This window comes from Pelodiscus sinensis, chromosome 4 (genome assembly GCF_052426305.1).
Source record: "Pelodiscus sinensis isolate ZL-2025 chromosome 4, ASM5242630v1, whole genome shotgun sequence".
NCBI classification, from domain to species: domain Eukaryota; kingdom Metazoa; phylum Chordata; order Testudines; family Trionychidae; genus Pelodiscus; species Pelodiscus sinensis.
The window spans coordinates 106,817,415-106,832,848 of record NC_143055.1 but is presented as its reverse complement, the minus strand read 5'-3'; the positions used below and the strand labels follow the sequence as shown (position 1 = coordinate 106,832,848).

The window sequence follows — 15,434 nt, the reverse complement described above, 5'->3', positions numbered from 1 at the left end:
CAGCGGAGGGCAACCAAAATGATTGGGGGGCTGGAGCATATGACTTATGAGGAGAGACTGAGGGAGCTGGGTCTGTTTAGTCTGCAGAAGCGAAGAGGGGGGATTTGATAGCAGCCTTCAACTTCCTGAATGGAGGTTCCAAAGACGATGGAGAAAGGCTGTTCTCATTAGTGACAGATGGCAGAACAAGGAGCAATGGTCTCAAGTTGTGGTGGGAGAGGTCCAGGTTGGATATTAGGAAAAACTATTTCACTAGGTTACCTAGGGAAGTAGTGGAGTCTCCATCCCTAGAGGTGTTTAAGTCTCGGCTTGACAAAGCCCTGGCCGGGTTGATTTAGTTGGGATTGGTCCTGCGTAGAGCAGGGGGCTGGACTTGATGACCTTCTGAGGTCTCTTCTAGCTCTATGATTCTATGATTCTAAGTCCAAGTTTTTTGGGATGTATCTTGGACTTATAGCAAGGACAGTATGTACACAAAATAAAATGCTTGTGGTTAACACAATAAGAATTATGAGAGGTTTAGCACACAGAAATGATTAAAGGGTTAGTATATACTAATAAGATTTTTCAAGTCAAATTAGCAAAGATTTTGAGAAATTAAGGAGGAAAGGTGAAGTTTAAGTATATCCTGCATTTTAGAGAAACTGGCATCTTTATTTTTAGTCTTCCTATCATGTGCTCTGATTATTAGAATTAATTCCAAATAAGGCCAAAGTTCTTCTGATTCTAGCCAACTTTTTCTAGACCTTTTGAAATGTTGCACAAAAAGTTGAAGTAAAAAGCATGGGGGCATGTGATAGCTAATCTCTTTAGCAATAAGACTCTGAAATGTAAGCATCTTGTTTGAAATGCACCTAGTTCTGTGCAAGTCTTTGTTTTGCTTTAGAAGCTTTTCCTTGCGCAAATCGAGAATGTAAACTCCTTTGTGTAGTCCAATTAAATCCTGTTGGTAGCCTGTCAGTGGAGGGTGAGAGGGGGGAACTTTCTAAAAAATTGTTCAATGACCGTGTTTCATAGTGAAAGAATTTGCCTGAAAGGCTCTTGGAGTCTTCTGTGTATGTCCTCTTCGAGAAGAACTGACATGGAGGGAATACCCCCATTTCTTCAGTCTAAAATGTTTTGGGATGATTCAACTAATTCATCAGAAAGTGAAAATGAGGCTCAGTCAGCCTTTTCACAGACTGAGCACAATATAGTTGCAGCTTATTTAATAACAGCAGGTATGGTGTTTAGTGGGTTATTTTTTTTAAATGGGAATTTAGGCTTCTATATTCATTTTGGGGCAAAATGCCAATGAAATGCCTTTTATTTTCAAAAAGAAAAAGGTAAAGTGTTTTTCAAATTGAAGGTAGATATGTAACAGGGTATAAAATGTGTAGAAAAAATTTCTGAAATAAAGCTTACAGTTTAAGGCTTGGCATTATTTAAAGTGTATTTTGCTTATACGTGATTATAGCAAAAACAAATGCAGAAGTTTGTCAGCATGCAAAAAGAGTAAAAGCAGAAGTTGTAACATTTTGCATTTTTCAGTGAAGTGCTTCATGTTATCCTTCTTTGTCTCTTGATGATGACACATTCACAATAATGTGTGTGCACTCTGAGTGTGTGCAGGGGTGTCTTTGTAGGAGACGTAAGCAGAAGTGTTGGAATGTCACGGAGGGTAAGGGGTTGTTAATTGATTGAAATAAGCAGGCTCTTGTTTACTAGTATGTTTCAGTGATGACGCATTTTAGGAAATGTAGCACACAGGTTGGGGGCTTGATCCAAAGGCAGTGTGCTCCCACTGATTGTATGGGGTTGTGGCACAAAGGTTAGAGGAGCCAAGATCCTTCTCAAATATGGAATAACTTTTCTGGAAAATAATACATGTTTCAGTAAGAGAATTGAATGTTTCTAGAGTAAACACTTTAATTATACAATCTGTCACAATTAAAAATATGCCTGTGTTTATTTTATGCCTGTTCAATAGAAATATTAAACCACTTGAGAGATAAATATTTTGTTAGGAAAAACTGTACATTTTGAGCACACTTTTTCCATCTAGTTTCAGTGTTAGAATTAGTTTATGAAATATTTTCAACTAATTCTTCTGATTTTTATGGTTTAGGTGAGGTAATTATAAGATCAAATTTTACTCAGTGAATCTTTTTTTGTGTAGTATTTGATAAATCACCTTTCCATTTAAGATGAAATTTAGTTTTTTAAATATAAAGGTTGATATTTCAAACAGCTCTAATCTTTTTTTTAATTGTAGTTTTTCTAAGAATGTATTATATTCAATAACTAGAAGATTTACTTGCCATTCTTTGGGTCCTTAATGGGTCCTTAATTTAAAAAAAAATGTTTTTCTTCATTTAAATCATTGTTCTGGGGTGGGACTGAGGATGAGGGGTTCAGTATGCAGGCTGCCCCAAGGACTACCCCAGCCCTATCTCATCACAGCAGCTTGGGGCCAGGTGAGAAGTGCCTATCCATGGCTTCTGCAGCCATGGGGGAAGAGACGGACACACAGACAAACTCTGAAATATATAGTCAATAACTGTCCCTTTTTCTACCCCTGCTTCCTTCTGGCCCCTTGATGTCCCCTTGTGATCATTCTAGTATAACTGTCCCGCCCACCAGATCTCTCCCTTTTTGTTTTATGAAAAACAATCACATTCCAGGCACATCCTAGTGCCTGGTCCAACCAAACCCTGACCTTGCTTTAAGTTAGGATAAAAGGAAGCTGCATACCAAATTTAGTGGTCCTAGCTCTTACCATTCAGGAAAAGTTCTTGAACAAATGGACTCTCAGACAGATGGATAGACAGACATAAAAACTCTCTAAAATATATAGCAGATAATCTATTTACTGCATTGAAACCCTAAATATGCTTTTCTACTTGGTGCTACCAAATCCTTTGCAGATAAATGAATAACACTGGCACGGTCAGAAATGCAGGTAATTTTTTCAGACTTTGATTTAATTCAATTGACTGGATTAATATTGTATAAATGTCTGGTTTAGCAAATAATTTCACCATTTTATGAAGAGCAGTATTAACAGGGAAGACAAGGAGAATAGCAAGGGCAAACCTCTCCTTTTTCTCTCCCACCTGGCCACTGATGTGGGAGCTACAGATGGGTCTATTGCAGGGCTTGAAGGGCCTCTGGGCTGGATCCAGCTCACCAAGAGAGTTGATCTGGCCCACAGAGGCCCTGTGGCTCCCCCGCTCGCAGGCCAATTAGAGTCTGGGGACTGGGGAAAGCCCACGAAGTTTCCTCCACCCTGCCAGTACTGTGCGGCGCTTAGAAGTAGCACATGCTCCTGGCAGAGTGGGAGGAAAACTCCCCCACCCCCAGACCCTGATTGGCTTGAGGGCAGAAGGGGGAGCGCGCAAACTCTCTTCCCACCGCTGGAGGCATGGGCACCTAGGGGGGAATCTCGGGGGGAAAGGGAGCAAAGACTTCACACACTCTCCCACCCCCAGGCCAATCATGGTTAGGGAAGCATGCTGGCCCCGTCCTTTCCGCTTGAGGCCTCGTCCCTTCCGGAGTGGCTTGGGGCCACTTCAAAAATTTCTGCTATTGGTAATCATCAAAATATAAGTGGTATCAGTACTGTTAGGTATACCCAGGGCCTCCTAGCCATTTAAATGCCTGCTGTGCAGGAAACATTTTCTGTCTGAACACATGCACATTCTGGTAACTGGTAATGTTCTGATCAGCTTGTGATAATAAAAAGAATGAAATATGGCTGAAAACCACGAGACAGTCCTACATTTGTGTTAAAAATGTTTGATTTCAATATGATAGTTTCAGTAATAGAAGTAATTCATAGAAACTCCTACAGTGACATACATGTATAATAAAATGTCTCTAATTTTCTAGGATTTTCTTTTCTAGGATTTTACCACTTCTATTCCTATATGTAAGATGCTTGATTTCTATTTGTCTTTTGTATATGTAACTTGGCTACGTAGGTGGCCATTATGGTTTAGTCATTATGCAGGTACTTTTATATATAAAGCTGTATTGCCCATGTTGTTGGGAGCATGTCTTACTGATCACCAGTGGGAGCTATACATATGCACTGAGGTGCTTGAAGCCATTAGTTCTTACCATTATGCTACCTCTGGTGGTGAGAGAATATCTGGTCGTCTGTACTGCATCTGTTCTCTCCCCTTTCACACTATATGACACTTTTTGTCTTGACAGACATTTGGTTATTGAAGATGTGAGGTCATAGGAGGGTGTTACCGCTTTTTTGATGGCTATAAAAGCCAATTCTGGATAACATTTTATTTTTGGTTTTATTGCATTGAGTGCAATGAAAGGCATTTTCCTGTTGTCCGTGGCTATTCACTCATTTTTTACTGTCTTTTGGTTTTAAGTATATAGAGCCACTGTCTATCATGTTCTGTGATGCCTGTTTCCAGACTCTAATGATATTTCCTTTGAGGTTCCCAAGTCTGTGGCTCAATACCAAAGCAATTTAGGTCTCTCTTACAGGCATCTTGAAACTTTGGGCATCCTCTCTGTCTTTGACTCTCCTTTAACTCACCATTAAATATGTCTTTAGGACATCTTTTGTCCTATGAATCTGATACAACCAATGAACATGGTTGTACTTGATAATAGCTTATCAGGCTGGAGATTTTGCCCTCATAAGCACTTCTTCATTGGTAATTTTATCTTGCCCAGTGATGCCTAGAATGGATCTCAGGCACCATAGATGGAAGCTATTGAGTCTCTTTTCTTGTCTGCTATATGAGGTCCATGTCTCGCTGCCATAAAGAAAGATGCTGATTTTTCAGGCTTTATCAATCAAGAGCATAGCCTTCTTAGTCTTGGTTTCTTGTCCTTCTATGCTCATTTTGCGACACTACCAAAGTTGGTGGCTGCTTTCCAAATATGTATGCACACCTCTTCATCCAATGATAAATTCTTGTTAATGGTAGCTCCCAGGTAACAAAATGAGTCAACAGTTTGGAGATGGGTATCAGTGAATGGAAGGCTGACATTCTGTGCCTTACCCCATCATTACTATCTTTTTCACACTAATGGTAGGTGAGAAAGTTCAAGGTGATTTACGACCTTGCGTAGGTTAACTTCACTATGAGAGACAAGAGCAGTGTCATTAGCATAAAGAAATTCTCTCAAAGCAATTTTTGCTCCATAGTTTTTAGTTTCAGTCTAGCAAGGTTGAATGGCATGCAGCCAGGTTGCATAAGAATATGATCTTCTATATTTTTATATGCATAGCTTAAAAGTATTGAGAAGAATATTCTGAACATCATTGGTGTCAAGACTTTTTTTTGTTTTGTTTTGTTTTGTTTAATCTCAAAAATTTCAGAGGCGTTTCCTTTGAATTGCACTGCACTTTGCATATTCTTGTGTAAATATTGTATTATGCTGAGGAGAGTTGGGGGAGGCATCCAATTTTTTGAAGTACTTTGTACACAATACTTCCTATAAACCAGCAGTAGATAACTGATTGGACACTGTTGCATTAACATGAGTAGAGACAGAAGAGAAGTATTCAATCTTTACATTTTGTTCAATTTAGTATCTACATTTTGTTTCTTCTTTTCGTATGCCAGAGTCAGTAGAACTTGAATAATGTCTGTCAGGATTGAGGGGAGCCAGCAGAACGTCATAAATCCCGCTAGTGTGGGGATAGAGCAGCAGGAAGAACTAAAGATTTCAGGGAGTAAATTGACTTGGGAGGGAGGGTGCTCAGGAATCGACTTTAGAAACTCAAGAGTGCAGCATTGGATAGTCAGCACTGTAATTGAGAAAGGTAGTAACTGACAGCCAAGAGTTGGATCTTCCACTCCCCAAGAAAAACTGGCCTTTTGCAGTCTGAACATCATATCTTTCACTCTGCCTGACTTCATGTGCATGATTGTGTGTTCTAAGCACCTGATTACTAGTAATCAAGATTCTAAGTGAACACCTCATTAAGATTTAGAACTCTATTGGTGCTATTGTTTCCATTTCTCAGGAGGCTGTATATTCAATGAGACAACCATACACTGCTGGTTGTGAGTGTAGGAAAAATTAAGGTGCTTTGTTTTGAAGATGTACAATGAAATCATTAACGGAGAGACCAGAAAATGGAGACTTCATTCACATTGACCCTGTAGAGTGTCTCCAGCATGAGGGCCAGTGCTTAGCACACAGATGTGCAGAATGGCCCTCGCTTTGGGGCCAGCCATGCTGCCAATGAAGTCCATTGGAAAACTCAAAGGAAGCAGGATTGGACTTCATGGAGTGGAGTACACACTATGTTCAACAATGTGTGCAAACTCCTATGCTTGCAGTGAGCTAAGCACGGATGAAAAGGGAGGAAGTGGGTGTGCCTAGGATGGACATGGATGCTCAAGGCACTCTAGTTTACATATCACTAATCAGATGCAAATTCTGTGCAAAGTAGACATTTTCCATTATTTTAGAATTCTGCCGCAGAGCTGTCATTGCCAGAGAATAAGTTACTGAAGTTGCTATGAGGATTCTATGTAAAGGCTTCTGTTGTATCTTGTGTAGCAGTATCACAGCCAGCTGCTCTGTGTCAGATGTTTTCCCAGTCCAGCCTGTCTGCTACACCCCATACTTACTTCACTCTGCTGGATCATGGTGAGCATTGTGTTCAGCATTGCTAGTGAGGTCTCAGCCCTACTCAGTGCCTCTTCAGGACTGAGTTTTTAAGATTGTAGTCTGAGAGACGCTGGATACATGCCATACCCATTGAGCTCAGAGAGTGAGGTCCTGATTCAGTACGGAACTAGAGCATGCTCTTTAGCACTGAATATTAAGCATGTCCTTATACACCTTACTGAATCAGTACGTCCTTAAATTAGGAAAGATCTCTGTTTAATATGATCTTTGCAGATTGAAATAAATCCATTTTGTATTTAAATTTCATTATGAATATGCATTTCCATTTGTTACTTCTTATTACTGTACCATTATTTCTGCCACTTCTAAAGCTTCCTTTTACTGTGTTTTCACAGGGGTGATAAGCATTCTCAGTAACATAATCGTGTTAGGCATCTTTGTTAAATACAAGGAACTTCGGACAGCAACAAATGCAATTATTATTAACCTGGCATTTACTGACATTGGGGTTAGTGGCATTGGTTATCCGATGTCTGCTGCTTCAGACCTACATGGAAGCTGGAAATTTGGATACAATGGATGCCAGGTATTTGAGATTTTTAATATTAAATCAGGGATTAAGTAAGTACTAAGCAGTTAAACACAAACCTGAATATATGAAAAATACCTTCCTTAGATTTTTAATATTCTTTAGAAATGAGTCTGAGCTGCACTGTTTGGGTCCAGGTCTGGAGCTGAACTTCCTTAAAATTCAATTGCATTTGTATTTGAGGGTTTGCTTAGGACTCCTTGCTAATTTTCATTATTAAAGTTTGGAAGGTTATTGAAACAAATGTGCATTGCTGATAAATATCCAATAGTAGAATGGTAATTACAAAGTAAATCCCATTACTTATTGTAGAATGCATGGATGCTTTGCTTTTTACCAGTCAGTAACCAAGATTTTAAAAAACAAAGAGAAGTCCTGTGGAACCTTATAGACTAACAGCTTTAATGAAGCATAAGCTTTTGTGCATAAAGACCCACTTCATCAGATGCATGTACTGCTAAATGAGTATTTAGCAGTAATATTAATTGCATACTTTGAAAATATTTGTCTGGGAAAAATATAATAGGATAGCAAAATGCTCACAACGAGAGCTGAAACCACACAAAGCTTGCCTGATTGCAGATTTAATTTCAAATTATAACAGCCAATGTTCATTATCCAGGGATCCCATTTGATTGCATTTAGGATGGCGTATATTTTTGGGATGAGATCTAAGAGTTTCCACTCTGCCTTGATCTGAGTTCTTAGGCTCTTTAGAATTCTACTTAACTCAATGTAAACTGAAGAAATCCTGTAAATTGAAACTATAGAATAGTGTGAGTTTCTGGTTATAACTTCTGCAGTAAGAAAACATGTTTGTGTTTCTCCAATATGCAACAAAAACATTAGTTAAATCTAAACAACTTTGCATACCAGATTGTGAAATTCATTATTTAACATGAGCTAAAAGAAAGAGTGGCTTTTGGCAAACACCTTCAATGGGGTTTTTGAGGGTTTATGCAAACACACTTATCTTAAAATGTTTCACAACAACTAATGGTCCTGTGGCACCTTAGAGACTAACACAAATATATAGAATCATAAGCTTTCATGGGTAAAACCTATTTCATCAAATGAATTGGAGTTGCCAAAGGACTATTCATTGTTTTAAAAGTTACAGACTATCACAGCTACCCCTCTGAAACTTTAAAATGTTTAGTGTTACTTAACCAGCTCCAATTTGTTAATAGTTTTATAAACTGGTCACCAAACAATGCATTGAATACAACCTATGGTAACACTTAGCTTCAACACAGTAAAGACTCAAATGTGTGGAAGCATATGCACAAGTAAGTGAAGTGGCTATGTTTTGTTTTGAAATTTCAGATCTATGCAGCCTTAAATATCTTCTTTGGAATGGCAAGTATCGGGCTGCTTACAGTTGTTGCTATTGATCGTTACCTGACAATCTGCAGGCCTGATATAGGTACTGTACTTTTGGTTATGACTCTTGCACAAAAATGTCTGTCATTTATTAATTGACATCTGTGAACCTTCATGTAAGTTCTTTGATTTTCTCTTATGGAAATGTGCTTCCAAAATTTGGGCATGATTCTGCAGTATTTGAACATATGAGCTATCCCATACATAGCTAAACAAGTCACGTTATCTTTGTTGGATTTGCTTTTGTTGGTGAGAGAGACAAGCTTTTGAGCCACACAGAACTCTTCTTCACGTCTGTAAATAATAGAATAATAGTAAGAATATTAATTGAAGTTGACATGTATTTTTAATAATTCTTAATATTGTTTGTTTTCTATACTGTATTTTTCTTGAGTTGTATACAGGTTTTAAAAATTAAAAGTATTAATTCCTTCATTTTCCCTATCCTCCCCCACTTTCTCCTCTCTTGTTTGATATGACATCAGCAACATCTATTATTGTTAAGCTTCATGTAGGGGAAGGCGTGATGATGCGGAGATGTATTCTAGTTTTCCTTCTAGATGTATGTAGCTGTCATTTATTTGTGATATAGAAGAGCTTAAGTAAAATGGATGTGCTGCAGTATGCACATACTTTTAAGGATCATAATTATGTGCTAATTGTCTTGCCTGGAAACTTTCTGGTTCAAACAAAACCTTTGAGAGAATAAAAGTATAGAGTGGTTTGATGTAAAAACATTTGCTTGGTAACAGGAAGAAGAATGACTACCCGCAATTATACTTCCCTGATCCTAGCTGCTTGGATAAATGCTGTCTTTTGGGCCTTGATGCCTGTTGTAGGTTGGGCTAGTTATGCCCCAGATCCAACAGGAGCCACTTGTACAATAAACTGGCGAAAAAATGATGCGTAAGATTTTGAAAATTTTGTTTTACTTTTCCAGTGTTGTTGTCCATCACTTATTTTCACTCAGCACTGTGATCAATGTTTTCTCCTAAAAAAATGCAATCCAATTTCTCAAAGATCGTGGCAATTCAGAGGCAGAGACTGATGTAGTCTGTAACAAACCAAAAAAGGATGTAAAAATAGTTGGCAATGGAAAGTGTTAGGCATCCTATGTGTAAGGATCACTAACTCTAATAAAACTTACTAAGTTCTAGAAATTGTACTTATCTTTTGGAAAAAAAAATTCTGACTTATTTATTAACAATGTAACATTAGGAAATAATGTATTTGTCAATAATTTTTCATGGCTCCACAGTTGTAATTTTTTGTATTTTTATTTTATTTTTTTTGGCTTGCAGGTCCTTTGTTTCTTATACAATGACCGTAATTGCTGTTAATTTTGTTGTGCCCTTAACAGTCATGTTTTACTGTTACTACAATGTTTCCAGAACTATGAAACAGTACACTACCAGTAACTGTCTAGAGAGCATCAGCATAGATTGGTCTGATCAAGTAGATGTAACAAAGGTATGGTGATGGTGTGATTGAATTCTTAAATAAATATTTGATTTTGATATTGATATGCATATATAAATGGTTTGGTTTATCAAACATTTGTTCTTGTTTTGCAGATGTCTGTTGTGATGATTGTGATGTTTTTGGTGGCTTGGTCTCCATATTCCATTGTATGCTTATGGTCTTCCTTTGGGGACCCAAAGAAAATTTCTCCTGCAATGGCCATCATAGCACCTCTTTTTGCAAAATCGTCCACATTCTATAACCCCTGTATCTACGTCATTGCAAACAAAAAGTGAGTGTTCCATTTTTAAACAAATATCTTCCATCTGCTTTATGATTACTGGGTATCATAGTTGTGTAGAAAGACCTTCTGTAAGATAACGACAAAATATTTAACAAAGAGATTCAAAGGTTAAACCCGCGCTGAGTTATCTCAGATAGGCGTGGATGATCATTTGGACAGGTTTTAATACAGTTGGGGCATAGGATTGGCAGGTGCCTGACAACATTTCAATGTTATCTTCAGTTGTGTTGTAATACAATATTTCGCAGAACAATTTCAGATATCATCTTTTGCAAAGATGTGATCAGGGTGAAGTTGGAGTCAGATTATATCTGAGTCCAGGACTGCCCACTTTTAATTAAAACTGGTTAAAATGTATGACTGGTTAGGCCCAGAGGTGTGGGTGGTTGGTGCAGCTGGGGCTAGAGGAGGCAGGCCCCAGCTTCACCAACAGCCCCACCCCATCTGCTGAGGCCCTGCCCCCCACAAGGAGGGGAGGAGATGGGGAAGGTCACTGAGTGTGTCTCATCCCCCACAGGGAGGGGAAGAGACAGAAGGGGGCATGTGCATGCGTCCCAGCCTCTCTGGCCCCTGGAGCATTGTGGGAGGGAGGAGGGTGTGTGATGCGGTTCCTGCCTCCTCCTCCTCCAGAGCATGGGGGAAGGGAGGAGGGTGAGCTGCGCGGCTCCCACCTCCTCAGAGCACTGGATGAAGGGGGCCACGTGGTGCAGCATGGCTCCCATCTTCCTGGATCACCCTGGATAGAGGAGGCCACATGTCTCCTGCCTTCCTGGCCAAGAGCATAGGAAGGGTGAGAGCTTGGGGTAGAAACACTCTGACCCCTGAATTCCTATGGAAGGCATTCTGGGGACGGAGTGTGGGTGGGGTTATGCCTGGCAGTTTGGGAAGGCAAAGCCTTCCCCTGCCTAGTAGTGATGTAAGGGAGCAGTCGACTACTGATAAGCATATGCTTATTGAGTAGTTGAGTTGACTACTTCTTCCCCCCCCCCCCCTTGTTGCTTCTATGTCAGAGGCAGCAAGTGAGGAAAGCAGGACCTGGTGCTGGGGGGAACTGGCTTGAAAGCTGATTCCTCCCCAGCACTGTCTCCGTGGTGTGGGGGAGAGGGCAAAAGAGTGGGGGAGGGGGAAAGCTGGTGTGAGCTGGGATTGTGCACCCAGCTCCTACTACATTTAAACCGCAGAGCCACAGTGGGGGTAGTGAGTGCCCTCCCCACTTATTGACTAATCGAGTAGTTGATGGAAATTCCATTGACTACTCAATAGCTGTTTAACTGCAATTTAACATCCTACCACCTAGGCTACCGGTTGCCTATGCCCGGAAGATCCTCAAAGGTATTTAGTCCCCCTACTAAAGTTAGGAGAATAAATAACTTTGAGGATCTGGTTCCTAAGAGCATAGCTATACTAGAAAACTATTTCAAAATAACTAACATCGATTTAATAATTCCCAAAAAACCAAAACCAAAATAGCATGTCCACAGTACGTGGAAGCCTCAAAATTAGTCTGAGGCAGGCTCTGTTAATGTGGACGTGCTACCTTGACTTTGAGCACCAGGAAGCCCTGGGGAGTAATTAGTTTGAATTACTCTGAGGTATAGTTATTTCAAAATAGCACTGGAGTGTCCACACTAAGGCTATTTTGAAAAAGCTATTTTGAAATTAGCAATATTCTTTGAGAAAAGCAGAAGATTTCAAAATAAGCAGCCTATTACTTAGAAATAACAGGCTTGCAGTGTGGAACGCTCCGCTTATTAATTTGACCAAAGGGGGGTTATTTTGAAATAAAGTCCTAGTGTCAACCAAGGGTTAGTGACTTGTCCTATGGATATCGTTGGTTGGCTTGGAATGTGTCATAGTGGGGTAGTTTGAGACATTTAAGAGCAACCTACAAGTCACAGCTGGCTTCTCTTCTTTCAAAAGAAAACTCAGCCATATTTTGAATATAGGTATCATACTGAATTGAGATAATTTGAGGGCATATCCCTGGTTTCACAAAAACAGCCAAAATCAAAAGGGTTTTGCCTGTTGTTGGGAGTTATACAAAGGTTTTAAGGACACTGGAATCCTTCCATTCCCAACCCCCAACCTGAAAGCAGGGTCTGGGACATCCAAATAGATGAGCTGAACTGCTCCTGCTGAGTTGTTGGTGTGGTCTGGCTCCTCCCTCCAAGCCTGACAGTTTGATCTGCCCTTGCTAAGACCCTCATGTTCAACACAACCAGCATGCTTCCATCCACCCATTCAAGTCCTTAGATTTTTATCTCACAGCTGTGTGGGTGGGGCTGACTTGTGCTGGCCTTACTCATGGTATCCACCAAGCACCACAAGTGGTACTGCTGCTGTGGGTGTTCTCCCTTGGGATTAGGGCTCAGTTAAATCAAGTCAGGGAGCAAGGATGGGGAACCTTTTTTTTGGATTGGGGACCACTGACCCACAGAAAAATCAGTTGGGGACTGCACAGGTGAGAAGCAAAAACCAAAACACACAAAAAAACAAACCAACCCCAAAACAAACCCTGCATCTAGCCCCTGGGCCTTAGGTTCCCGCCCTTTGTTCTAGTGCTTGCACCTGTACCACCTGCTGGGGGAAGTGAGGATCAAATGAGAGATTTTGGTGTCCCATTTTAAGGAGCCAAACCTTTGAGACAGAGTAATCTCAATCTTAAAGTAATCTCAAAGTTAAAATCAAATTTTTAAATGCCACTCTAATAAAATCCAACGGCTCTGAGTGTCCACTCACACTAGCTTCACACTGATGCAATTCCACGCACCTCAGCAGAGTTCTCTTGATATACACAGGTAGACGAAGAGAGTAGAGGCTAACTGAATTCTAAAAGTTTATGAAAACAAAAAGCCTACTTGCTATAGCTCATTTGAGTCATTTGCTTCTTGATCTATGCATCTCGTGATATGAATTTTTGCTTCACTCCTTGCACTGCAGGTTCCGGAGGGCAATCCTGGCAATGGTTCGATGTCAAACTCGGCAGGAGATAACTATTAATAATGCCTTGCCAATGAGCGTCTCTCAAAGCACACTGACGTAACAAGGCTGCTTGAAAGCACTGCTGCTTTATTTACCCTACAGCATATGTTTTGTACACAAAATGGAAATAAGTGGTCACACCTAGGCCACAATTGCATTTGTATCACATTGTAATAATAACCCACTCCAATGTGCCAATTGTTTTTCTTTTTGTCTGAATAATATTTAATTCAGTTTTTTTTAAATGCCAAGGTTTTACTTCTGCAGATCAGGCCAATTGGCATATATGCTTTTCCCTCTCAAAAGATGATAGTGAATGCTCAGTGTATTTCATAACTCTTGGATAGTGGAATAAAATGGTGTGAGAGGCAGAATAAAGCAAGATCTGCTTGATTGTGCTACAGGAACAGAAATAAATGTTGTGTATGCCTAATTCAAATATGGTATGTGTAATTTCCCCCACTGAACTCTAAACCCTTTCCAAAAATTTCAGGCACAGTATTCTCCTGCATTCCCCATTGTGTTTTAAATGCACACATTGATCTGACCTGAAAAGGTTATTCTTATGGCTAAGTCTACACTGGTACTTTACAGCACTAACTTTGTGGCTCATGGGTGTGAAAAAACCCTTTCCCCCTTCCCAAGTGCAGCAATTTACAGTGCTGTAAAGTGCCAGCAGTGAACTAGGCTACAGCACTGGGAGCCACACCCACCGGTGATGTTAGCTACTCTGCTCCTGGAGGTGGTTTACATCAAGCACTGGGAGATCTTGCTCCTAGCCCCAGTGCAAGTGCTGTGGTCACACTTTCAGTTAAAAGCGCTGCCACAGCTGCACTTTAAATTTTTAAGTGTAGATGAACCCTATGAGTACTGTAGTGTGCAGGAATACTGAACTAAGCCTTAGGGAATCCAGCATTGCCAACTCTCTTTATTATTAGTTTTGTGATACTTGTTGTTTTTCTGGGTTCTTGGAGTCAACTTATTATGTGAGAATCTCAGCTTTCACTGTTAAAAATAGCAAGATTCTAACCTTTGTGACTGCAGAGAAAATCTTGAAAATGTGACCTAAGCTCACGTTAAAGGTTCAAACCAGAAGGCAAGTATTTTAAGATAATCTCATGATTTTTGAGGCCTGATTCATGATTTTCTTTAATTTTCATTTTGGGAATCAGTTTGTTCAGGGCTGAAGGGATGAATATCTTTTTGAAGATTCAGTTCTAAGTGGTAGTTAACTTCATCATAGTATTTCTGAGGTTTGGAGAATAAATATCTTGTCTACTAGTAATACAAAATATGAACAACACTCAGACAGATCTCAGTTACAACTGTTTCATTTAACTAAATCTACGTAATTTATTGAATTCATGTCCTGTTACCTAGTGCCTGTGTCTTTTTTTTAAGTGATACAGACCCTTTTTAGAATACTGGATGTTGAACTCTTCATCTGGTATTGGCAATAAAATAGAATTTTATTTCCGAAATAAATATATTTATTTCTGAGATCCTGTAATCGGTTCTAAAAAGCAAACATCCACTGTCTCAAGGAAGAATAAAGAGCACACATTTTAAAGCACAGTCTAAGAGGATTTCAGTTCACATATTTTTGGTACTATCAGTTGATAATCAGTAGATGGCACCAACAATTAGTTTATTTCTTTGACTGCTTTATTAATATTTAAGTTTTATATGAAGTCATCTATATTCTGTTCAGTGTGCAACTATTATTTAAATATATTTAATCCTTTTGGTAAAGCCTGAAAAATATTTTAAAAAGTTGTAAAACCTAATTTGTTGTAGATTCATTGTGAATATTTTTACAATATTAAAATATAGGTGCATTCTGCACTGTATGGTTATTCAGTGTTAGAATATGCCCCTTTGAGTTTATTGTTTAGTACTGTCTTTGACATCTTACACTTAAACAGAACACTTCTTTCCTGAATCTCCAAATGATTTACAAATATTGGCTAAACTGCACAATCCCCCTGTCAAGTAAAAGGATATGTCATAATAAATCTAGTAAATCTAAATTCAGCATAGTTAACTATAAAGATAGTTCTGAGATGTGATAGATATAATTTTAATAGAACATGTTCCTTTGACATAATGATTAAC

At 39.3% G+C, this 15,434-nt stretch overlaps 1 protein-coding gene across 1 annotated transcript; it reads left to right on the top strand.

The window, feature by feature from the left end:
• Positions 1-714: 714 nt before the first annotated feature.
• RRH (retinal pigment epithelium-derived rhodopsin homolog) lies at positions 715-14,986 on the top strand. Its single transcript, XM_006119280.5, has 7 exons — positions 715-1,220; positions 6,996-7,186; positions 8,516-8,615; positions 9,325-9,478; positions 9,874-10,042; positions 10,147-10,325; positions 13,278-14,986. The coding sequence occupies exons 1-7, from the start codon at positions 1,001-1,003 to the stop codon at positions 13,378-13,380; spliced, it is 1,116 nt and encodes a 371-aa protein (XP_006119342.3). The 5' UTR covers positions 715-1,000; the 3' UTR covers positions 13,381-14,986.
• Positions 14,987-15,434: the final 448 nt, after the last annotated feature.